General features: G+C 42.7%; 1 protein-coding gene across 1 annotated transcript in view; it reads left to right on the plus strand.

Moving 5' to 3' along the window:
- Positions 1 to 26,383, plus strand: part of aldh1l2 (aldehyde dehydrogenase 1 family, member L2) — a 34,336-nt gene that overhangs the window by 1,484 nt on the left and 6,469 nt on the right. Inside the window, exons 2-15 of the mRNA XM_079494851.1 lie at positions 1,113 to 1,257; positions 6,527 to 6,761; positions 11,788 to 11,953; positions 14,620 to 14,721; positions 15,587 to 15,676; positions 16,134 to 16,268; positions 16,760 to 16,885; positions 18,280 to 18,371; positions 19,632 to 19,779; positions 20,720 to 20,839; positions 21,791 to 21,918; positions 23,752 to 23,902; positions 25,053 to 25,123; positions 25,479 to 25,584. Coding sequence (XP_079350977.1) covers positions 1,113 to 1,257; positions 6,527 to 6,761; positions 11,788 to 11,953; positions 14,620 to 14,721; positions 15,587 to 15,676; positions 16,134 to 16,268; positions 16,760 to 16,885; positions 18,280 to 18,371; positions 19,632 to 19,779; positions 20,720 to 20,839; positions 21,791 to 21,918; positions 23,752 to 23,902; positions 25,053 to 25,123; positions 25,479 to 25,584 — 1,815 coding nt within the window. The remainder of the gene's footprint in view (positions 1 to 1,112; positions 1,258 to 6,526; positions 6,762 to 11,787; positions 11,954 to 14,619; positions 14,722 to 15,586; positions 15,677 to 16,133; positions 16,269 to 16,759; positions 16,886 to 18,279; positions 18,372 to 19,631; positions 19,780 to 20,719; positions 20,840 to 21,790; positions 21,919 to 23,751; positions 23,903 to 25,052; positions 25,124 to 25,478; positions 25,585 to 26,383) is intronic.

A 26,383-nucleotide genomic window follows, 5' to 3' on the forward strand; every position in this document is an offset into this window, starting at 1 on the left:
ATAACAAGCCCTCCCCTGTCTCCACCTGTAGCTGTTAAACAGTGACAAATCATGCAGGTTAGAGACAATTGGTGACACAACATTGCATGACAGAAAACATCAAACAACTCCTTTCTGGATTCAGATTGGCATGATCATACTCACATTTCTCCAAGTTAACTGCTACACATAAGAATGGGTGGTGGCCACACCCCAAACAATTCTTGTGCAGGAAACCTTGAATCTACTACCGTATACAGCAACAACAAGTAGACCTGGCAATATAAAGAGACTCTCATTTTATATCATATCAAGAAACCCATAAAACAATAATATACAAAAGCATATAGGCTTACCAATTTACAAGTCAGCAACCAAACATGACACTCTCACAACACATTAACGTTCTGGTGTTGTGAGGACCCACAACTGACGTCCTGTTACCTGCCTGCTCAGAAAGCCTTTAAATACCCATGTCACTTAATATAACCTCTGCCTCCCTCTAGGGGTTACACTTGCAATGCAAATGCCCTAGACTGTGCTGGCTGTGCCTCGTGGGTTGAACTTGACAGTTAACTGTATCATTCATTTCAGCACAGGAAACATGACACCTCCCTCCTTTACATAAGTGCTACTATTACTTCATTTGAAGGAACGCTGTTCTTTCTGCAGCCAATCACACTGGACAGTGCTCACCATTGACTGTATAGCGATGACATTGGTGGCCATTGAGATTGCCAGAACTTATTAAAATGTTCCAGAGGCAAGGTGTGGTGTAAATTCAGAGGGAAATATCATTATGCATGCTTTAGTCTAGCCCTGAAACATGACATGTCATGTGAACCATGGCTAGCTTTAGTCAGATTTGCAGTGTAACTTAGTAAAGGATATAAGGTAAGGGGGCGGCGGTGGCTCAGGGGTAGAGTGGCCGGATGGCAACCGCAAGGTTGCCATCCGGTGTATGAATGTGTTTGAATGGGTGAATGTAATGCACAATCTATGTAAAGCGCCTTGGATAAATGCGCTATATAAATGCATTTATTAAATGGAAACATACTGTCTCGCTATGTTTGGAATTTTGGATGTTGTTTCCATTGAGTTTGAATTAATCAGCCGTTTTCATTCTTTTACAGCATTATTACCAAAATAAGCTAAAACTAGCTCTGATTGGCCAGAGCTTGTTTGGCCAAGAGGTGTACACCAGCTTAAGGAAACAAGGCCACAAGGTGGTGGGCGTGTTCACCGTCCCAGACAAGGATGGCAAGGCAGACCCTCTGGGTGAGTCACCTCTGTTTAATCTTTCTCTCTCTTCTACTACGATCTATCATATCTGATCACAGCCCAGCAGGCTGTTGTTAACAGAAAGGGAGAGTGGCTGTAGAGCCTCACGCTCTATCTACTAATATCTAATCTATCTAATCTACAAATCTACTAATCAAATGATTCCCGAGCGCGGCACGGCTGCAGCTCACCGCTCCTTGGCTGCAGCTCTCTGCTCCAAGAGATGGGTCAAATGCGGAGAACAAATTTCACTGCGGTAAAGTGTGTGACAAATCGTATGACTTTTGACTTACAGCGAGGGGCAATAGTATTGGCTTAAGTTTAACGCGCGCACATACAATTCAATGTCCAGAGAGTTGTGTCATTTTTCGATATGTCAATCCATTTATTTCACATAATAAAGCCATAGATAAACTCACTTGATATAAACAGGACATGAACGCCGCCAGGTAATAATGGTTACCAAGGTAACCACCCACCCTCTGACTGACACATGACGTCATTAATTAGCAATTTCACAACATTCATCATCATCACCATCATCATCATCATCATCATCATCATCATACTATAATTCTGACAATGTCTGAATGAATGAATATGTGTCACTGTGACTGCCGTAGCTCCTCACCGCCTGCACCAATCGCTCCCACTTTTCACACAGGCATTGACCATAATAATATGGAGGTCTTAACAAAGCCCTTTTTCCAATTTAACAACTTATACATTCATAATTAATTTATTAGTGAATTAAAAATGTGAAAACGCACCCAGGGTGCAGTACCCCCTGCGACCACAAGGGAGGGGGGGGGGCAATATCTCACAACGGGTAAGGGCTAGTTAAATAAACAAAACAAAATGAACAGGAAGACAATTTGGCTCCAACAGTGGCCGTTCCCAGTTAAATCCCTAACTTTTCACACAGGCATTGACCATAATAATATGGAGGTCTTAACGAAGCCCTTTTTCCAATTTAACAACTTATACATTCATAATTAATTTATTAGTGAATTAAAAATGCGAAAACGCACCCAGGGCGCAGTACCCCCTGCGACCACAAGGGAGGGGGGGGGGGGGGGCAATATCTCACAACGGGTAAGGGCTAGTTAAATAAACAAAACAAAATGAACAGGAAGACAATTTGGCTCCAACAGTGGCCGTTCCCAGTTAAATCCCTAGCTTCTCCTGCTTCTGGCTGAAGTGTCACTGAACCCTCTAGTCTAACTGCTCCTGCTGACATCATAAAGTGAAAGGGGCGAATGTACTACAAATTGTAAAGCGCTTTGGATAAAAATGGACAATTACTATTTGTCTGTCAAAACGGTACCCGCAATAGTGGCACCTGAGAACTCTGACCGCCATTACTTATTTGAGGCGCGCTAGCCTTCATATATACTCTAAGGCGCTAGCCCCTCCTATATTCAGCCATTAGTGTAGTTTTTTGTCTTACACAAACATTAAATTCCCATTGACAATGAATGGAGAATTTACGTCATATGTGTCTGAGTCTGAGAAAATAGACATGTTACATCATGATGATGTATGATGATAAGAGCGTCCCTCACTTCACACAGGTGTGATCTTTTTGTATTTGTATTAATAAATGATATTACATTTATTTTTGAGGGGCCCTCCTATATACAGGTTTAATGTTTGTTTTTAGTTCAATGTTTGTTTTAAAAACGCCATTGACAAATGTCCCTAACACACACATTAAATGGCATTAAACAATAAAGATAATCTAATGTTTGTTTTGGCACCGTTTGTTTTACATCACCATTACATCACCTAATCATAGCAACATGAGTGAGACTTTAATATATTAGTGCCCCTCACTTCACACGGGTGTGATTTTTATAATGGGGGTCTCAAATACATTGTTTTTTTTTCAATATTTAAGGCTGACCGCTGATACAAACCTGTTGATGATGGCTACTTTATTTTGGACATAAACAGATGTCCAAAATAAAAACAAATTAGGTTATTAAGATAGAATAATAATTTTGATAATGATGTATCGCTAGCATGTTAAAATCTTGTATATTTGACATTATTGACCATTTTCCAAAGCATTTTGGAAAAAAAAGTGGTGCCCACAATGTTTAGGTGCACTCTAGAGTCTAGACCAGGGGTTCTCAACGTTTTCAACGGAAATGCTTTGGCAATGTCTCGGGACCCCCGCCCCGCCCCCTCCCGACCCCCAATATAAATTGACTGCTACAATAACCTTAAACCATTTTGGGCGGGAACCCCTTTTGGTGTTTTAAGCATTGTTATAATTTAGCTATTGGCAAAATAGCAGATCTACAAGCTCATACGCGCCACCGAGTGGCGCGCTACGAGCTTGTAGGTCTGCTATTTTTGAAAAATCGTTTTTTTTTTTTTTTTAATAATAATAATTTGGGGGCCCCCTAAAATAATAATTTGGCGACCCCCCGAGGGGTCGCGACCCACGGGTTGAGAACCCCTGGTCTAGTGTCAAGCTGCGTGGGGCCTTGGTTGTTCTCACTGGGGTCTGTGGTCGAGGTATAGATGCGTGTTGACTCTGCACACAGTGGTCCTGCACAAAGACAAGCCTTTATCCTGTGTTAGCTGTGGGATAGTGGTCCCATTGTCTGGTCAGGGGAGAGGCCCTGTGTGGCCTCCTGGGAGATGCAGAAGCCAGTTGAAAAGTCTACTACCACCGGATCTGGGCCTTTGGGTTATGATGCAATGAATGAAGATGATGAATCATCATCACCAATGAAGTCCTGCACTCTCCTCTCCCCCCCATGATTGATTGATTGATTGATTGAAGAATTTATTAACAGTTTGCAGAATTACAGTACATTTCAAGCACAAACTCAATACAAAGGCTGTTAACTGTGAGTGGACGACCCAATTAAGCATTACACTTGTTTCCAATAGGGTCCACCATGTTCAAATCATCAAAACATTTAGAGACGTACAAATAGACACTTCTATAGACAGAACAGGAATTCATCATAAAGGAGGTAAAAAGGGAAAAGAAATATATACAGTGAGGGGAAAAAGGGGGGGCGGTGGGGGGGATTCAGATTTTTGATCACCCACCTACCTACACTGAACAGTATACGCATTTCTTTCCACTCTTCCATACATGTGCCTTCATGAAACATTCATTGAGGGGTGTTGGTGCCCTGTCTCCTCGTTAAGTTTGAATCCTGGCAATAGTTGCAGGCTTATAACAACTCATTTGTACGGTTGTACCAACTAAAGCCAAATACCCCAGGCTTAGAGTGGTCACAGCATGGCCCTCATTTGAAACGCTGAACACCATGGCTGTTGAGGCCAAGTTCTCTCTTTCTCTCTCACTCCCTCGCTGACAATTGACCCCATGTTACCCATGGCTCTAAACCAGGGGTGCCCACACTTTTTGGACTTGAGAGCTACTTTCAAAATGACCAGCTCAACAAGATCTACCCACCGAAAACATTATAATACCATTGCTGAAAATGGCTTTGGAATAGCGGCGCTGGCATTACATTTAAGACAAATGCACTTGTAATGGGAAAGGGGGGAAATGGAATAGGTCGTTTTTTTGTATTTCATTTGTAATCTACCGACATTTGTGCGCAGCAACACTCTTGAAAACAAAGTATTGCATTATGGGTTTGAGCTGACAGGCCCTTTTTTATGTCAGTCAATCAATCAAGTCAACTTAATTCAAGTGGCAAAATTTGTTTTTATATTTAAATTAAATATTATTTTATGTCATGTGATCTACCTGCACAGCCTTTGTGACCTTTTGGGCACCCCTGCTCTAAACCCTCTTGGAGGGTGTGTGCTTGTGTATTGCGAAACACTCGTGTGAGCAGTATCAGAATCTCCTGACCCGAGGGCATCTTGACACGGCTGCCCTGAAGCGAGCTGAACTGGTCATGGCCCGGAAACACAACTGGCTGACATGCATTTACTGCCCGCCAGGATTGTAGCACTAGTCCGGCAGCTGGGGGTTGTGGGGTGGGAAATTTGGTATTTAGTTTTTTTATTGGCCTAAAATATTGTCTATACATTCATGAATCCACTTGCTGAGCGGCTGTCGGTATTGAGCAATTCATTTTATAGGGGTTTATATGTAACCATACCATTAACATCCTATATAAGGCAAAAGTGTCAAAGTTTCATTATGCTTTAAGTAACATGTGACATGTTCAAACTAAGGGCTTTTCGTGATTCTGAATCCATTCCAAGCATTAGTTTTGCACAAAAAACACTCCTTGGGCTAAAAACGGCCATTGCAATAATCACAAATGTGTTGAGGTCAGCACATTTTGGGGAATTTGGACAAGTGGCTATGGCTGTTTTTAGCCCGAGAAGTGTTTTTTTGTCCAAAACTAATGCTTGGAATGGATTCAGAATCATGAAAACCCCCTAGTTTGACATGTCACATGCTACTTAAAGCATAATGAAAATTTTAAAATCTTGCCTTTTATATTTGCATGTTAATGGTATGGTCACAGAGAAACCCCTATTAAAAAAATTGCTCAATGCTGACAGCCAGTCAGCAAGTGGATTCATGAATCTATGTATATAGACAATATTTTAAGCTTTTACGTTTTTCGATGAGCAGAGACCCAGCTAGGTAGGCCTAGTTCAAGGGTGGGCAACTTTGACGATGGTGAGGGCCAATATATTTCCACACTCACTCCAGAGGGGCCACATTGCATATTACTGTCGTAGCAAAAATAGCTGATCTACAAGCTCAAAACGCGTCGCGCTGCGACGCGTTTTGAGCTTGTAGATCAGCTATTTTTGCTATTATTTGAATTGAAAACCTGAATAATTGTTTTGCTATTTTTTAATTAGAATCCTCAAAAGTAACCTTTTTTATTGAATTTCAAATGCATTTAGTTATAGTTATGTTAACTTTATGAACTGTTAACATAACTACATTGGACACAAAAAGACAATAACATGTTAATACTAGTCATTAAGTACTAGCCATTTAATACTAGTCATGAAGTAATTAAAGAGGCGTTTGGAATTGTAACAGCTGAAATCAATACTATATCAGTATTCTGATATTAACCTGTGGGCCGCATTAAGTGAAGGTGGGGGCCGCATGTGGCCCCTGGGCCGCCAGTTGCCCACCCCTGGCCTAGTTCAAGTCAAGCCTAGTTGACTGAAGTCAAAACCTAACCTCCTTTTCTCTCTCTCTCTCTCTCTCTCTCTCTCTCTCTCTCTCTCTCTCTCTCTCTCTCTCTCTCTCTCTCTCTCTCTCTCTCTCTCTCTCTCTCCTCATCAGCTGTGGCAGCAGAAAAAGACGGGACGCCAGTGTTCAAGTTCCCGCGCTGGCGCGTCAAGGGGAAGCCCATCCCGGAGGTGGTGGAGGCGTACAAGGCGGTCGGGGCGGAGCTGAACGTCATGCCCTTCTGCTCCCAGTTCATCCCCATGAATGTCATCGATAACCCCAAGCATGGCTCCATCATCTACCACCCGTCCATCCTGCCACTGCACAGAGGAGCGTCAGCCATCAACTGGTGAGGAGGAGGAGGAGGAGGAGGAGGAGGAGGGAGGGTGTTGGGGGCGTTGGGGGGAATGGACGAGGCAGGGTGGGCGTGGGGGCAGTGGATGAGTAGTTAAAGATAAGTGTTGGGGATTAAGGATTAGGAGGTGTGTGTGTGTGTGTGTGTGTGTGTGTGTGTGTGTGTGTGTGTGTGTGTGTGTGTGTGTGTGTGTGTGTGTGTGTGTGTGTGTGTGTGTGTGTGTGTGTGTGTGTGTGTGTGTGTGTGTGTGTGTGTGTGTGTGTGTGTGTGTGTGTGTGAAGACTATCTGTGTGCATTTAGGTTGACAGTACAAGGTGGATAGAACTTGGAAGAACAAAAAAGGGAGTCCTAAATGTGCAGAATTATAAACTCTGTGATATGACGGTGAATGAGTCTCTGTGACTTATTTTAACCCATTCTGACCTGAGATCAGATTCTAAAAATGTCTTCTACATCCTGACAGTTTTCTGAAAAAGCTATGTTTCTATGTCAGTCGTTCTTCGATTTTTCAAAAATAGCAGACCTACAAGCTCGTAGCGCGCCACTCGGTTCATTGACGATGAAGGGAAAATGTACGTCATATGTAGACGAGCGAATCGGCTAACCAATCACATACATTCAGTTGTTCATGAGATGATGTATGATGATAAGAGCGCTCCTCACTTCACATGGTGTGATTTGTCTTATATATGGAGTTCTGTGTCAGGCATGCCCAAATATGAAGTGTTGTGATGTCAGAACAGGCCAATAGTGTCCCTTTTATGCCCATACATGGAGTTATTTGTCATGCATTCAGGCATGACCAAATATGGAGTCTATGCAGCTGTCGGAACATAATTTGTAATGTCAGAACAGGCCAGCTCCATATGGGCAGGGACCCTGTCCAGAGCTCGGGCAGAGGACAACCGTGGGTCCGACCGACTCGACGCCGGGCACTGCACTCCCTGCAGGGGCGTGGAGCGCGTGTGTCGAATTTGAAGTCGGTGGGGCGAACGGTTCTCAAGTTACGTGCATTCCAGACGTACACACGTACAGACAGATGGCATTGCGCGCAGTTCCAGTACCACAATGATAATTGCCATTGGGAATGGGTCCGAGTAGGGTTTGTGTGGGTTGCGCTGGTCTGACACTTGCTTTGATGAGAGAATCTCTTAACATTTCACCCGCATTTGTTAACAAAGAGTGTGGAGAATTGGAAAATAATGTGATCGTTCCAGATCAGACTGTAGCAAGTGCCAATGTTTCTTGAAGACTGACCGGATGTGATTATGAATATGGGGAAGAAGTAGTGACTGAGGATCTCTTGTGCTGCCTGTGGTTAATGTTCACTCTTTTGGAGTAAATCAGACCAGGGTTTCTGTAAAGCTCAACCCATTCTGTCGGGTATTCCCTTTGAATAAACTTTATTTCAGCTCACCAGATTTATTGACGTAGTCGGCCAGCTGACTGTTGTGTAGCATATTCTTCGGAGTCTATACAATTGGCTGACCTTTCTTTTTGAGGGCAATGGGGTATGTGCTCTTCAGCTCTTGTCCACATCACTCACCTACGTATACGGGCCGCCCTTCTCCATGGTAACGGATTGGCGTGGTGCTTTGATTGGCCCTCGCCTCTCTGAGAGTTGTCAATGATATATACTGGCGGTTTGTATGACTGATATCAGGTCTGAGTTGCCGAAACCTTGTATCCCTATTAATATCTATAATTACTGTTGTAATTGTTGCTCATTGGCTCCTGATCAAAATCGGTTTCCATCAGAGGAAAAAGATAATAAACTGTGACATGCACTTTACTCATTTACAGTTTATGGCTTTCATTTGAGGCTGGTCCAGATTCCACTCATTACCGATAGAATCTACTGGAAGCCCCCATAAGTCCCATGTTAGACCCAGAAATGTTGGTTAGTATAAACTTTTATGATTCAAAGTCATCTATAGGCTTGCACGTTGAGCAATTTGAGTTATTATATCATAGTAAATGCCCAAATATGCTGACCTCATCACATTTGTCAAGACGGCGATGGCCATTTTTAGGCCAAGGAGTGTTTTTTTTGCAAAAATAATGATTGGAATGGTTTCAGCATCATGAAAAACCCCTAGTTTGACATGTCACATGCTACTTAAAGCATGATGAAATGTTGATGTTTTTGCCTTATACAGGATGTTAATGGTATGGTCACATACTCAAATTTGAAACGTGCGACTTTTAGCAACCAAGCTTAATCTCATCTTCTAAGCCTATAGATGACATTTGAATCATAAAAGGTTATACTAACCACCATTTCTGGGTTCATGAACATTCCAGTAGACTAATATATTTCTTGATCTAAATCTGTTTGAGTTATGTAATCCATCATGCTAGAATTAGTTGTTTTTTTGCATCAAGCTTATACGGCTGAGCCACCAAAAACAAGCAATAATGCTCTCCTTAAATAATTACCATAAGACCTGCATGCAGTCTGGATTGGAATATGTCTTTGTAGCAGTGCCTCTTTGCTATTGCAACTGATATTCGCAAATCGTAGTTCTGTGCCTTAACCTCACATGGCCTCGACGTGTTTTTGCTTAAACAACCCATTTTGGGCGGGAACCCCTTTTGGTGTAAGCATTATGTTATGCTTTAGCTATTGATAAATAGCAGATCTACAAGCTCATAGCGCGCCACCGCGTGGCGTGCTACGAGCTTGTAGGTCTGCTATTTTTTTAAAATCTTTGAATAGGTATATAACTATATATTCTTTCAGAGCGAACTTTTTTTTTCCCGACGTCAGGCCTAACTAGACAGGACATATGCACATTCTTTTGTGAATCTATATGGCATGTAAATTTTAGCTTATCAAAATAAATGACAACCATTAATATAGATACATAAACAGTATACATGTAATGTAACTGTAAGTATAGGCAGTTTTGTGGTTTGATCGATTCAGGCTGTATACTATGTCCTAGTTATGTTGCTTCTGGTCTGGGCAGTTTGGGATAGTTTGGTGCTACAGTAACTGGTCAGGCTTATTAGGCTTGAACCAGTTCTGGCTGACCTGATGTTTCAGGCATGCTGGACGGTTTCCTTATCTTTCTTTCAAAGCTACGTATCGGCTCCCTCTGCCCCTGTTATCACTGCTCGTGTGTGTGTGTGGGTGTGCGTAAAAGCTGGTGCACAGCAGAGATGCAGCCCTCGGTCTCCAGAACAGACACAAAATACTATACTGATCATTAGAATCTTGGTTTTGGCTCCTAATCAAAATTGTATTGTAGAATATTTCATTTTTTGTTCCCGATAATGGTCGGGAAAAAAACTACCACTACATTTTAGTAGTAGTGGAAGAACAATCAAAAATATTTAAATTAGCAACCTTTTTCTGAAAAATGTTGCTAATTTAAAAAAAGTGTTTGCAGACTTCTCTTACTGTATAAGAACCTGGGGACACTCAAACTGTAATACTGGCTTTGCATTACATGCAGCAGGCAAGACTCAAGGCTCATACATAGTCTGGATCTTCGGTGGTGAGGTGACCACCGAACTACAACATGACGTCACGAGCCGCGGTGAAGAGCAAACCACCGCTCCAGCCCTTCTCTCTGTTTTTACTCACCACCGCTCAACGTTATTTCAGCTCCGGTGGTCACCTCACCGCCGAAAATCCAGAGCCTTTAGTCCCCCCTTTTGCTCTTAACTTGCTCTGTCAACACACGTGCTTGTCCAGTCAGTGCATGCATGTTGTCAGATTGGTGAGTTGTGAAGGAGGGGGTAGCCAGACTTATTCTGGGGGGTTGCCAGTCATAAAGGTTGAGAGCCACTGGTCACTCTAGCCTTGCTGAATGACAATGGAGTTCAGAGAGTCTGTGTTTGTGTGTGCTTAACACGATGATCTAAATGCACATGGCCGAATATTCATCTAGAAATGCACCACATCTCTGTGTGTACATGTGTAATCCACGTAACCCGAGAACCGTTCGCCCCACCGACTTAAAATTTGACACACGCGCGTTCCACACCACCACAGGGAGTGAAGTGCCTGGTGTTGAGTCCCGTCAGGATAGCCGGTTGTCCAGAACCAGCACAAAAGCCTCTGCCCCGGGCTCTAGACAAGGGCCCCTGCATCACAATGACGTTCTGGCATCTGCATAGACTCCATATTTGGGCATGCCTGTCAAAGAACTCCATATATGAGCATAACAGGGACACAGACATAATATCTGTGTGGGCGGGGCATGCATTTCCAACTTGCATTGTTCCAACTGACTCTAGTATTATTAATAGCAGTAGAATAATTTACATTGATTTAGGTCAGTCTTGCACGTCCCCAATAGAGTCTTTGAGAAAAGGAAAGTCATAAGACATGTTACTTTGTATTTGTTTAAAACCCATTTTGGGCGGGAACCCCTTTTGGTGTTAGCATTATGTTATGCTTTAGCTATTGAAAAATAGCAGATCTACAAGCTCATAGCGCGCCACCGAGTGGCGCGCTACGAGCTTGTAGGTCTGCTATTTTTGAAAAATCGAAGAACCACTGACATAGAAACATAGCTTTTTCAGAAAACTCTCAGGATGTAGAAGACATTTTTAGAATCTGATCTCAGGTCAAAATGGGTTAATGATGTGGCCCTTTCGGTGTGGTTGGCCAAATTACTATTACTACTAATACGTTGAAAGCTTGTTTTTTATGCAGCATATTACAGCATAGACACCAATATCATCCAGCCATTTTGTCCTTGTATGATCCGAGAGATGACTTCCGCACACCCGGTATAAATTTACAGCAGGTGCGTATAGGTCCTGGCGGAGCAGCAAACGTTTTAGAGAAGGCCGAAACGTTGCTACGACTCTTATCAAAATAAACCTCTTGAACCAGTAAGTGGCGGTGTGCGGGTCTCTCCTCCTTCTCTAAAACGTCCTTGTATGATCCCCTTTTATCATCTGCTTATCCTGATGCCTGGTTGTGTTTTATGACACCGTGCTTTATGATGTGAAAGTTTTGTGGCTGCTCAGTTAAATGATTTGTGTGTGGCTTATCACCCAGGACCCTGATCCACGGCGATAAGAAAGCCGGCTTCTCAGTCTTCTGGGCCGACGATGGCCTGGACACCGGGCCCATCCTCCTCCAGAGATCCTGTGACGTCGAGCCCAACGATACCGTAGACGCCCTCTACAACCGCTTCCTCTTCCCAGAGGGCATCAAGGCCATGGTAAGGCCTCTGCGTCCATCTCACCATCTGCAAGCCCCCACTGACGATTTGTTCAAACCAGTCTGGTGGGTTTTGCATATTGGATTCTCTGTCAAATGGTACACAAAGCGTAAAAAGTAAAACGGCATTTTATCAGATTTATTATGCTCTACTGGCTCAACCCAAGGCTATGTTCTCTCACCATTAGTATTCGAACAAACAGGAAGGTAGGAGCGCACACCAGTAGTGGGGAGGTGCTGACCGCGGGAGATAAAACTGACTGAGAAAGGAGAGAGGCCGCACAGCTCGTAGTCACGATGCCAACAAATTTTTATTTTTCCCTCTCACCATTAGTACACACAAACGTGCCAAAGTAAGCATGAGAACAGGACCATGCAGAATGTTGCTTTATGATACAGTACTGAGTCTGCTACATTCAGCTACTGCAGGAGTTCTCAACCCGTGGGTCGCGACCCCTCGGGGGGTCGCCAAATTATTTTAGGGGGTCCCCAAATTATTTTCAAAAAAAATAAAAATACAAATCTTTTTTTATTTTATTTTTTCACGATTTTTAAAAAATTGCAGACCTACAAGCTCGTAGCGCGCCACTCGGTGGCGCGCTATGAGCTTGTAGATCTGCTATTTTTCAATAGCTAAATTATAACATAATGCTTAAAACACCAAAAGGGGTTCCCGCCCAAAATGGGTTAAGGTTATTGTAGCAGTCAATTTATATTGGGGGTCGGGAGGGGGCGGAACGGGGGTCCCGAGACATTGCCAAAGCATTTCCGGGGGTCCCCGGCCAAAAACGTTGAGAACCCCTGAGCTACTGTATGGCCCAGACGTTTTGAAAACATTATATTGGAGTTACACACACACACACACACACACACACACCGATTCTGACCGATTCCGATATTATACAGATTATGGTGCCTTCAAACATTAGAAATACACAAAACAAAAGTAACGGCGCCATTGATGGTCACATTATTATTATTATTGCGTCATCAATATCTGTGAAAATAATCTGTATTATTTTGAGACCAATCCGATACGATATGGCATTTCTATGGCCGATTTAGATATTACTACTGTGGACTGTTTGGGAAGCTACACGGGTAACTTGGGGCAGTCATAGATTCTAAATTGACCTTCAAGAAGAACTGTGCGTCAGTGAGTAAAAAGGGATATCTGTGCTTGTTTTATCATAGAAAGTTGTCCAGTTTTCACATTGATAAAACCATGATGACCTGTCTCTGGAAAACCAAAACTTCTCTGAACCAAATTGTCAATTTGGATAGTAAGCTTATTTCCACGTAATTCAAGCTCCGTCCTTCTAGACTTCTAGATCTAGACCATCCTTTACATGGCTAAAGGCAGTTGGTTTGCGGCCCAGTGTAGAGCAAAACCATATAGAATTTGTTGCAGCCATTGCACTACTAAACAAAGATGGCAAACAATGCACCTGGTCTACTCACAACACTTAAGGTGGCCTTACACTAGCCGATTCTTTTCAATCTGAAATCTGATAGCACCACACACTACAGGATAATCGGAGCGGGGCAGAGCAAATATCAAACATTCTTGATGTTGATCGGGCCGATCCCGATCGCGCTTTGAGCGGTCGGGCAACCCCCGAGCGTCAAAAATGCCCGATTATCGGCTAGTGTAAGGCCACCTTTACTGTAAGCTCTGATTGAGTGAGTGTATTATGGGACTGTGTAAAAGCTCTTTGTCCTGACCATCTCCTCCTTAGTATGTACTACTGTTTTTGATACTATGAGTATAGCTGTTTTTAAGTGTTGATGTTCTTTGATTCTGTATTGTGCTGATGGTTTGTCTTAAACTCTGGATTGCTAAATAGACAGGTGCAATTATGGTTTGACCCTAAAAAAATTGCAACAGAAGGTTTCTCAACTGTTTTGTGTAGTATTAGGTGTCCTTAATAACATACTAAAAGTTTACCAAAGTTTGACCATGCGAAAGGTGTTATTTTAGCATAATATGCATAATATGCCCATAACATCCTATATAAGGCAAAAAAGTCCAAATTTCATCATTCTTTAAGTAACATGTGACATATGAAACTAGGGTGTTTGCATGATTCTGAATCCATTCCAAGCATTAGTTTTGCACAAAAAACACTCCTTGGGAGGAAAACGGCCACACAAACGTGATGAGGTCAGCACATTTGGTCAAGTGGATATGGCCTAATTTAGCCCAAGGAGTGTTTTTTGTGCAAAACTAATGCTTGGAATGGATTCAGAATCATGCAAACACCCTAGTTTCATATGTCACATGTTACTTAAAGAATGATGAAATTTGGACTTTTTTGCCTTATATAGGATGTTATGGGCATATTATGCATATTATGCTAAAATAACACCTTTCGCATGGTCAAACTTTGGTAAACTTTTAGTATGTTATTAAGGACACCTAATACTACACAAAACAGTTGAGAAACCTTCTGTTGCAATTTTTTTAGGGTAAGGTGCCTTTTTTTCATATATGCCCTCACCTAAAATCCCCTGTTTGGACAACTCATTTACCTTTGGGTGCTAATGAAGAGAACTTGTACAGTTGACAGACACCTATAACGATGCATTCTAATTGGAAGTGTTCTCTTGCACTGTGAAATTGGAGCGCTACACTTGCAGTTACTGATGTGTGTGTCCATGGGACAGGTGGAGTCCGTTCAGATGATCGCTGATGGCAAAGCCCCTCGTGTCACTCAGCCCGAGGAGGGAGCCAGCTATGAAGGCATTCAGAAGAAATCCAACTCCAAGGTGAAGTTCATAGGCACACTTGCGTGCGTGCGTGCATTTGTGTGTGTGTGTGCGTGTGCACACTGCACACACATGTGCACATTCCTAGTTTCCTACACAAGTTCATGCCCTGCAAGTACAGACATTATGTAACCTTAGACTGCAGTCTAAGGTTACATAAGGTTTACCTGCATTTCCATTCATCACAAAGTCGCTATTTTGTTGTAGTAAATCATGGGATAGAGAACACAACATTGCTGTTAACCCTAGTGTTGCTATTTTGGGCAAATCTCCAAACATTTTCAAAAAATATTTTTTATTTTATTTTTATTTTATTTTTAAATGTCAATAATAGCAAAAAAATTGCAGATCTTCAAGCTCACAAGCTGTGAGCTCGAAGATCACCTACAAAGTATACTATACGTATAGGCCAGGGCTTAAGCTGTTAATGAACAACACTTTCTATTCATTCCTGGACTCCTGTTTACTGAGCAAGCAGCTCCGGCCGGGGCCAGGAACGGGTGACGTTTGTTTTACGAGGAAAAGAGAGAGGGGCTGGTTTGAGGGGTGGGTTGGGCTGGTTTAAGGGGTGGGTGGGGCTGGTTTGAGGCAGTTGCTGATTCCTGATTCGCTGCTTGGAGAACCACGTTGCTGGAAATGTCTCTGCATACGCTATTCTTAGGCGGGGATTCTTTTTTTTTTTTTAAGGGTACACGTGTTGTTGCACAACTACAGTCACTACAGTCAGACAGCTGTTTTGGCGCCTCCGTCATTCCTAGAAACCTAGCAAAGCACATTTGGTGCGGTCAGCATTTTCTTGCCCCCCCCACGGCCCCCCCCCCCCGGCCACACCACATTCCATTCCATCCTGCTTTCTGTTCCACAGGTCAACCTAGCCCAGCCGGCAGAGGCCATCCACGACTGGATCCGTGGCCATGACAAAGTTCCTGGTGCATGGGTCGTCATCGATGGTCAGGTGTGTTTCATTCACACACACAACAAGCACATTGTTCGCTGTTTACTCACACAAGATAAGAATGGATATGTATACAGTTGGGTGCCACCGATATTGTCCCTTATTATTTGACCCATTTAGGCCTGACCTCAAAAATTTAAAAACTCCTTCTAAATCCTCCAGTTTTCTGAAATAAATATTTTCACGATTTTTCAAAAATAGCAGACCTACAAGCTCGTAGCGCGCCACTCGGTGGCGCGCTATGAGCTTGTAGATCTGCTATTTTTCAATAGCTAAATTATAACATAATGTTTAAAACACCAAAAGGGGTTCCCGCCCAAAATGGGTTAACTGTCCTTTTGCGCAGATCACGCAAACCTCAGCAAAAAGAAAAGGACAATATCGATGGCCTCCAACTCTACGTACTGTATTATACGTGTAATCACTGCTCCCTCCTACGCCTGTCTGTCCCCTGCAGGCTGTGACGCTATATGGCTCGTCCCTGCTGTCTGGATCGGCGCCAGCCGGTCAGCCGCTGGAGATCGAGGGGGCTTCGCAGCCGGGCCTCGTCACCAAGAACGGACTCGCCCTGCTCGGGTCTGACGGTAAAGCGGTGAGCGTCTCCCACTGGTTGAATAGAATAAATATAGAGCCTGGGAACCAAACGGGCCCAGTGATGTCGGCTCTGTTGGCTGTAAAAAAACAACAACAACAAAATGATTGGGTCATTCCAACACGGCCTGAGCCTAATCTTAAAGGGGAAAACCACCCATTTTCAACATTTTACTATGTCATTAATATACCTTAGAGCTGTTGTGTGGAAATAATAAAAAGGTTCCCCCATTCTGTGTTTCCTAGAACTAGAGGTCTGAAAATAATCATTAACATGGTGAAACACATCTTGATGACATCATCAAGATGTGTTTCACCATGTTAATGATCTTTTTCATAATTACAGTTCTAGGAAACACAGAATGGGGGGACTTTTTTATTATTTCCACCCAACAGCTCTAAGGTATATTGATGACATAGTAAAATGTTGAAAATGAGTGGAATGCCCCTTTAACTACTTCTCCTCCTGTCCTTGGCGTTGTCTGTCTTCAGGTCCTGGTGAAGAACCTGCAGTTTGAGGATGGAAAGATGATCTCCGCCTCAAAGTACTTCTCCTCGGGAGAGAGCTCCAGTGTGGACCTCACTGATGACGAGAAGAAGATGGCAGAGGAGATCAGGGTGTGTACTTTTTTGTGAAAATAGCCGATGTACAAACATGACACATTGTGAGCTTGTAGATTGGCTATGTTTGCAGCATGACGCCATCGCAGGACAAAGTATAAATTATTATGCCTAACGGTATGTAGTTAAATGTAGCCAATGTTAACCCATTTTTGGGCGGGAACCCCTTTTGGTGTTAGCATTATGTTATGCTTTAGCTATTGAAAAATAGCAGATCTACAAGCTCATAGCGCGCCACCGAGTGGCGCGCTACGAGCTTGTAGGTCTGCTATTTTTGAAAAATCGAAGAACCACTGACATAGAAACATAGCTTTTTCGGAAAACTGTCAAGATGTAGAAGACATTTTTAGAATCTGATCTCAGGTCAAAATGGGATAACTTGTAGTTTACTGTAGTGTTGTGTAGTTACAGGAGATTGTCTATGGGTACTGTATGTGTAGAATAACGGTGGTGATTAGGAGTAGGGATGGAGCTTGTTCATTTTTATTGATAACGAGAACCTTATCGATCAGGCTTATCGAGCCGGGTTCTATCAAGCATTTTGTATTATTTTGTGGAAAGACGGGAGACAATACATTCTGAACAGAACCAGTATCTTTTACTAGGGCCTTCAAATACAGTACTTTTCTAATTTACCTTTTTTTTACCAATAAAATAATATTAAAGAAACTGTTAACTGGTTAATATGTGTAGCATCACTTTAAAAGTGTAATGTTGTTTACCCAGACAGCGCTGGTTGGCAGCACGACACTATTAGGCCGACATGTTCATTTTCATTTCATTTATTTATTTATTTCGAACATATTAAAACATAAAAGAACAGGCAATGGAAATAAAGGAAGAACTAGATTTAAAATAATAATAAAACAAGAAATAAAACAAGGTATATCTAATATCCTTATAATTTATGTTCGAAAAAGGGATAGGAAGAAGTTTAGTTAAAAACTTATCGGGTCCTACCCCTTCTTTGTGTATCAAAAAATAACATAAAATAAATAGTCAAGCATATACTGTATACAAGACAGTCAAGGGTCAAGGTTGACCCTTGAGGACATACATTTTTACACTCACAAAAGCATATGCGTACACACTGTACCCAGCTATTCTATCCTATATATATATATTTATTATATCTTTTTTAAACATTTTTTTAAACTTATTCCATGTTTCACATCGTTTCAATTCATATGTTTGTGCCAGCATGGATGATTATTACATTTATTTCTTGATCGCCTCTTGTCTTGATTGTTTAAACATGACGTCATGGGCCGCTATGCTCGATAACAGGTTGATAAGCCCAAAGCTTATTGATAACGGGTACTCGTATACGCTTGTTAATCGGTATCGGTTATCGAGCTCCATCACTAATTAGGAGTGTCCTTTCCCAACAGGCCATTTGGAGGTCCATCCTCAGCAACGTCCCTGCCATTGAGGACACCACCGATTTCTTCAAGTCTGGAGCTGCCTCTATGGATGTGGTCAGGTGAGACCCAGGGCTGTAGCTGAATCCTAGAATGACTACATGTTGACCTTTGACAAAAATGTACCAAGAAGTTGCTCCACAGTAACTACTCGGTGGCCAAGAATAGTATTTCCTGTAATTGACTGTAACCTTTGCCTCGGAGACCACATGTATTTTCCCGACAGTTGTAATAAAGACGTAAAGATTATTTAATTGGCTGTAGCCCTGACAGGTTAAATAAAGACCTAAAGATGTTGTGGTACAGTACATTGACAAGAATACCGTGGTTGTTTTGGGCCTTTCCCAAACATGTACATTCAGTAACGTTGTGAATGTGCTGCAGGGCCTTGCTCAGAAAGGGCATGATTGATTGAATACTATATTAACAGTTTGCAGAAAAAAGCACAAGAAAGTACAGTTCAATGCAAGGTCTGCTAAGAGGATTTAAACCCAAGATAGCCTATTATTGGCTTGCCTTGTTTCCATTGGGGTCCTCCATACTCAATTCATCGAAACATCTTCTAGACATCTGTAGAACAATAATGGTTGAAAAGAAAAAAGGATATGTCGAGAACAGACTAGATATAGCCGGTATGTATCATAAAATCATAATATTGTGATATAGCTTAGATGTGGTGTTGTCCTAAATTATATTAAAGTGATGCAGTTTTCCGCAATTGTTCCAGGTATTAATTAATTATATTCCGCCACCTCTAGTGTGTGCCAATCCGCCGCGATGCAACTGCATTGTGAGCTTGTACACATCTGCTATTTTCAAAACATTTTTATATATTTGAAAACATGAAATGGGACATTCTGCATAATGAGTACTTTCTACTTTTGGTACTTTTAAGTACATTTTGATGACAATACCTTTTGTACTTTTACTTGGATTTTTACTTACTTACTTTAGGACAATTCTACAAATGCCTTCTAAATCCTGACAGTTTTCTGAAAAACCTGTGTTTCTATGTCAGTGGTTCTCAAACTATTTCTTGTCAAGGACCCCCAGAATTATATGTAATTGGCCACCGACCCCCATCTGAAAATATGTTGTTCCAGGGACTCCCCCCCCCAGAAGCAAAGATATGAGTTAAAAACGTTGGCTCTGAAATAGGATTCAAAGATTTGCACTACATTTTCACGATTGTTCAAAAATAGCAGACCTACAAGCTCGTAGTGCGGCACTCGGTGCCGCGCTATGAGCTTGTAGATCTGCTATTTTTCAATAGCTAAGTAAGTAAAACACGCGAATACTTTTTCCCCACCACCGGTCGTCAGGCTAGTGGAGGAGGTGAAGCAGAAGTGCGGTGGCGTCCAGCTACAGACCGAGGACGTCTACATGGCCACCACCTTCCAGGACTTCATCCAGGTGTTTGTCCGCAGGCTGAGAGGAGAGGACGGCGAGGAGGAGCTGGTCGTCGACTACGTGAGTCACATCTGCTCGTTTTGGTTTCATTTTAGATTAGGCCTGTCACTCACAATTAGTACAATATTGTGACCTGGGAGTTGTAGAGGATGAGTTTCATTTTGTTTTCTATTGTCCACTATATTATGATTTAAAAGTATATTCAGTGATTTGACTTAATTCAAATATCACTTATTTTTTCTTTTTTTCTGGATAATCCTCCCTACTATAGAGTGTGCTGACCATATAAGGAGTTCCTCCCTGTCCCCAGTGAGCCCCTGGGGTAAAAAAACCCTAGTTTCAGTTTTGGTGGCGGGTGGCAAAACCGTCATCCAATCAGGATGAGAGGGGCCTTCCTCCAATCATGATCGAGTGGGGGCGGGCCTTGGTGCACATGCTGTTGGCCTGTTGCACTTCCCCCCACTGTAGAGCGTGCATGTGCACATTTTGTTACCGGGGCGGACTGGGTGGTTTTCCAAATCACCCAAATCATTGAATGCTCCTTTAAATTGGTTGTTCAGTAATGAAGTTTTTGTTTTTGGAAAATCCATAGAGAAGGCATGGCAGTTACATTGGAGAACGAATCAACGATGTATCCATGAGTTTTTTTTCCCCCCACAGTACGCCTATTTGTTACAAAATGTTCTTAAATTGGTTGAGAGATGTTGTCCTAAGAGAAGCTCTGAGGGTGCTTTTTGCTACATGTGATTGATCTCATGTAGCAGCGGTGGCCGAACGGATTGCGCAGCGGTCTTGATACCGGAAGGTCGCCAGTTCGAATCAGCGGTCCGACACGTTAAAATTACCACCGCTGAAGTGCCCTTGAACAAGGCATTGAACCACTACGATGAAATGTTTCATGAGCAGGGCCTGGCTGGAAACAAGTTATTGAGCTTAGCCCAGATACCCTGGGTAAATATAGTCATCATTTCATTTCATTTCCATGTGGTTTAATCCCCAGACAATAAAAGAAATTAACAACATGACATTGAAGATGCCAAACCAGAGCTTCATCGATGGCAAGTTTGAGGACGCGGAGGACGGCAAGACCTACAACACCATCAACCCCACGGACGGATCTGTGAGTGCCATGGACCCACACTGACATTTTACACCCCCCCCAAATAGAAGTCCTTAAATGACTCCCCCTGGCCAGCCGGGGGCGCCTGATGGAGGGGAAAGGAACTGGTTGGAATAACGTGTTCCTTCCACGCGCTACGTCCAACCAGGGAAACTCCCCCCTGTCAGGTGTAAAGGAGCAACTTAGACACTCAGGCATGAAGGAAGCATGAGTTCAAGTCCGTTGCTCTCCCCATGTCCCCCATATATGGGGACTAACTAGGTTGGCGGAGGGTGTGTAGAGCCCAGGATCACATTAGATAATTGACACAGGGGTGAAAAATGGGTTACAAAATCGTGGGATAAAAAGTAAAAGAGGCATGGGATAGATTCTTTTTAGACACATTATTAGATTTCTCGTCAATTGCTGGTATCGGTGTTGATTTTGAAAGCTAAATTTGATTTAGTTTTTAGTCGTGGTCTTTTGAAAAGTTTTAGTCGACTTAATATCGTAAGATTTTAGCACGACCAAACATAAAACGACTTGTCTTTTAGTTCTACTGGATCTATTCTACGCTAGTACCTCCCTAACATTTTTTTTGACGAAATTGTCAATATATTTAGTCTTAATTTTAGTCGTCATAGCATAGTATTTATTTCGTTTGTCAGTGAGTCGACCAACATTTTACTCAGTTTAGAACCCATTTTGGGCGGGAACCCCTTTTGGTGTTTTAAGCATTATGTAATACTTTAGCTATTGAAAAATAGCAGATCTACAAGCTCATAGCGCGCCACCGAGTGGCACGCTACGAGCTTGTAGGTCTGCTATTTTTGAAAAATCGTGAAAATGTGGCACAAATCTTGGAATATATATTCTTATTTTATTCGACGTCAGGCCTAAATGGGTTAGTGGACAGAATGAACACTGGCCGGTGTGTATATACAGATGGTAACTGGGGTGTTCCTCTCACAGGTGATATCTAAGGTGGCGTTCTGCTCGGTGGGAGATGTGGACCGGGCTGTGGCCGCTGCAAAAGAAGCTTTTTATAACGGCCCCTGGGGCAGGATGAACCCCCGAGACAGAGCAACTCTGCTGTTCAAGTAAGCACTAACATTGCCCCTATAGAGCGTCGCAGTCCCACCCCCTACCATGGACCAGGAAATGAATCCCAATGCATTTTTCCCATAGACATTTCAGAAAGTATTTATTTAAAGACGGTTACGCCGCGGACAAAGCCAACTCGAGTCGTGACAACTCATGACAACACACACAATATTTTGGACCAAACAAATAATTACAAAGAAGAAAAACAACAAACAAAAAGAAGTGTTGTAACCTGCCGTTTTTTTCTTCTTTCTAATTATTTGTTCGGCCCAAAAAATTGTGTTTGTTGTCATGATTTGTCACGACTCGAGTTGGCTTTGTCCGCGGCGTAAACGTCTTTAAATAAATACTTTCTTAAATGTCTATGAGGAAAATGAACGGAGAATCATTTCCTGGTCCATGGTAGGGGGCGGGACTGCGACGCTCTATAGCGCAGGGTTTCTCATGACACATGGAGTCCAGGGGTGCCTCAGAATACTTTTACAATATTTAGAATTTAAGTACAAAAGTTATTTTCTAATGGAAACAAATATTCTCTCCAGTTTTCCTTGTGACTTACTGTATCTTTGGGGCAAATATTTACATACATAGCCTATGACAAAAGGTGCTGTAAAGTAACAGTGTAAGTCAGGGGTGCTGTGGATGAAAAAGTTATTATTAAAAGATTTAAATGTAAGTTTGAGAACCACTGCCTTAGAGCGCCCTCTGGTGGTTTTCCTGCAGGCCAACATGAACTGAAGTTGTACAATAAAAAAAGATCTGAATATTATTAACCACTTCATCCATTAAGAACTGAAGAAAAATGTACAGTACGTTTCTGTATCGGTGGTTCATGCCAAGGACCCCCAACATTATATTTGGCCGCCAAACCCCATCTCAAATTATTTTGTTCCAGGGACCCCCAGAAGCAAAGTAAGTAAGTAGCCTTGCCGAGCCATGAGGCCCATAGGGGCAGGAGCCTATCTCCTGTTTCTGTAGCGTGAGGCAGCTTGATGTACAAGTACACCCCCTGGACATGACGCTAGTATGTTGCAGGGACTTACCCCCAATCCAACCCTTGATGCTGAGTGTCAAGCAGGGAGACATTGGGTCCCATTTTTAGAGTCTTTGGTATGACCCGGCCGGGGATTGAACCCCGACCTCCCAGACTCAGGGCGGACACTCTAACCACAAGGCCACTGAGCTGGTCCCAGAAGCAAAGCTTTCTGTTAAAAAAAATGTTTGCTCAGAGATTTGCACAAATTCTCAAGATCTTTCACAAATCACAGATCTACAAGCTCGTGACGCTTGTATAGCTGCTATTTTTGAATAGCCAACTAATGTACTATATACTGTATAAAAATGACTCTTATGCTTTCCCAGTTTAATGGGTTAAGCCCTATACTTTAGAATTGTCTTTTTGAGTGGTGTAAACCACTCCTACAACTGGCTTTGTTAGTTTACGTGTCTGTTCGTACCAAATTGAGTGGTGTAAACCACTCCTACAACTGGCTTTGTTAGTTTACGTGTCTGTTCGTACCAAAAAATGAGCATGGTTGCTATGGTCACCCAGTTCACACGGGTGTGATTTAATTACGTCAGACATTACGTCAGACCACAGCTGATCAGTCTATATAAGACCTTACACCACTCAGTTCACACGGGTGTGATTTTTTTTAAATGTATGAAACTTTATGAAATGTCCAATCTATACTTTAGCAATTTTTTGGGGGAAAAAATGAAACCTTATGAAATATTGCCCAAAATAGGGTGGTTAACCCTTCTCTTTCTCCTCCTCCTCCTCTTTCTCTCTCGTTTCCTCTTCAACCTCTGCCGTGGTGACCCTGCAGACTGGCTGACCTGATGGAGGAGCACCAGGAGGAGTTGGCCACCATCGAGTCCATCGACTCGGGCGCCGTGTACACCCTGGCCCTCAAGACCCACGTAGGCATGTCCATCCAGACCTTCCGCTACTTCGCCGGCTGGTGTGACAAGATCCAGGTAAATGTACAAAGGAATTTCACCTGAAGCTGCCGCACATAACTTTACTTAACCCATCTTGGGCGGGAACCCCTTTTGGTGTTTTAAGGATTATGTTATACTTTAGCTGTTGAAAAATAGCAGATCTACAAGCTCATAGCGCGGCACCGAGTGCCGCGCTACGAGCTTGTAGGTCTGCTATTTTTGAAAAATCTTGAAAATGTGGCGCAAATCTTTGAATATATTCTTTCAGAGCGAACATTGTTGACTCATATTTTTGCTTCTGGGGTTTGTCCAGGGGTTGCTTCTGTTTGAGCACCACTGACATAGAAACATAGGGTTTTTCAGAAAACTGTCAGGATTTAGAAGACATAATTTGTAGAATCGTCCTCAGGTCTAAATGGGTTTAAAAAGAAAAGAGGAGCGAACCGAGTACTCGGAAAGGTACTTTATTCAATACAAAAAGTGTAAAACGCCAACATCAGGGCAAGTATCAAGCTGACAAACAAGTTACACAGGGTGTGGCTTTCCTTTATCCCATTTTGGGCGGGAACCCCTTTTGGTGTTAGCATTATGTTATGCTTTAGCTATTGAAAAATAGCAGATCTACAAGCTCGTAGCGCGCCACCGAGTGGCGCGCTACGAGCTTGTAGGTCTGCTATTTTTGAAAAATCGTGAAAATATTTATTTCAGAAAACTGGAGGATTTAGAATATTTTTACCCTAAATGGGTTAAAGTGACTGGGAGGCTATTTCATTCTCCCTTGATGGAGAGGACTTTCTGTCCCAAAGGGGTCTGCCTATGATAGACCTCACAGTCCCCGGCATACGCTTTTTTAAATCATAAATATCTTTATCGTAATGTACCGTGTCTTGCACGCTTGCATGTAGCATGTAGCATGTGTCGCGGCTGGCTTGATTCATACTTAGGTTGAGAGAGACGCTGGCACTCGCCAAAAAAATAGCAGTTCCACTGGTGCGATGCGTTGTGAGCTTGTAGATCGGCTATCTTTGGTGCTCGACACTGGTGCGATGCGTTGTGAGCTTGTAGATCGGCTATCTTTGGTGCCCGACACTGGTGCGATGCGTTGTGTGCTTGTAGATCGGCTATCTTTGGTGCTCGACACTGGTGCGCAACAGAGTATATAAACCAGGTGTCTGGGGTCCCACAGGGCAAGACGATACCCATCAACCAAGCGAGGCCGAACCGCAATCTGACCTTCACCAAGAGAGAACCCCTGGGGTAAGTGTTCTATTGTTCCACGGCTCACTCTGTCATGTCGTTTGAAAAAGTTTTTTGTTTTGTTGTTTTTGGACAATGTTAGCCCATTCTGGGCAGGAACCCCTTTTGGTGTTAGCATTATGTTATGCTTTAGCTATTGAAAAATAGCAGATCTACAAGCTCATAGCGCGCCACCGAGTGGTGCGCTACGAGCTTGTAGGTCTGCTATTTTTGAAAAATCAAAGAACCACTGACATAGAACAGCTTTTTCAGAAAACTGTCAGGATGTAGAAGACATTTTTAGAATCTGATCTCAGGTCAAAATAGGTTAAATGTGTCATGCTGATACGCCTGCTGTGTGCTCATTCCGTGGCAGTGTGTGCGCTATAATCATCCCGTGGAACTACCCACTCATGATGCTGGCGTGGAAGAGCGCTGCCTGCCTCGCGGCGGGAAACACGCTTGTTCTGAAACCTGCGCAGGTGAGTGCACAATACACACACACTCTCACACACACACACACACACACACACACGCATGTGCAGAGGGGTTTATCGATTCCCTGCTTATGTACTCCTACTCATAAAATCACACCTGTGTGAAGTGAGGGGTGCTCTTATCATCATACATCATCTATTCTGGCCACTTTTCTGTCCTCACTTATTAAGAATCAAGACGTACTTTGCTCAGCCAATCAAACCATCGCTATGGGCTGATCAGCCAATCAAATAACCGCTATGCGCTACACACACAAGCACACAATGCTGGCCATGGGAGTGGTTAGCGCCCCTCAAACATTCTCCGATACTCTCAACCTGATAACGTTGCACTCAATGACACGCTAAACATTAGCAAAGTAGCCTACATACATTACTGTAGTGACTGACACAGCCTACAGATGGCGTTGTTTACTTGCGCAATATATGGTAATGGCATTGCGTAACCCTGCATCCAACATCACATACAGTACAGTACATCCGACTACAGTATGTCATAATGTAAGGTTTGAGTTGGGCTGTTATCTGTTGAACACATGCTATCTAACAGTTACATGTGGTTCTGTTACTGTTATCTGCTGAACACATGTTATCTAACAGTCACATGTGGTTCTGTTACTGTTACATGTGGTTCTGTTACTGTTACATGTGGTTCTGTTACTGTTACATGTGGTTGTGTTACTGTTACATGTGGTTCTGTTCCTGTTACATGTGGTTCTGTTACTGTTACATGTGGTTGTGTTACTGTTATCTGTTGAACACATGTTATCTAACAGTCACGTGG

The sequence above is a fragment of the Electrona antarctica genome, assembly GCF_951216825.1.
Source record: "Electrona antarctica genome assembly, chromosome: 23".
Taxonomy (NCBI): Eukaryota; Metazoa; Chordata; class Actinopteri; order Myctophiformes; family Myctophidae; genus Electrona; species Electrona antarctica.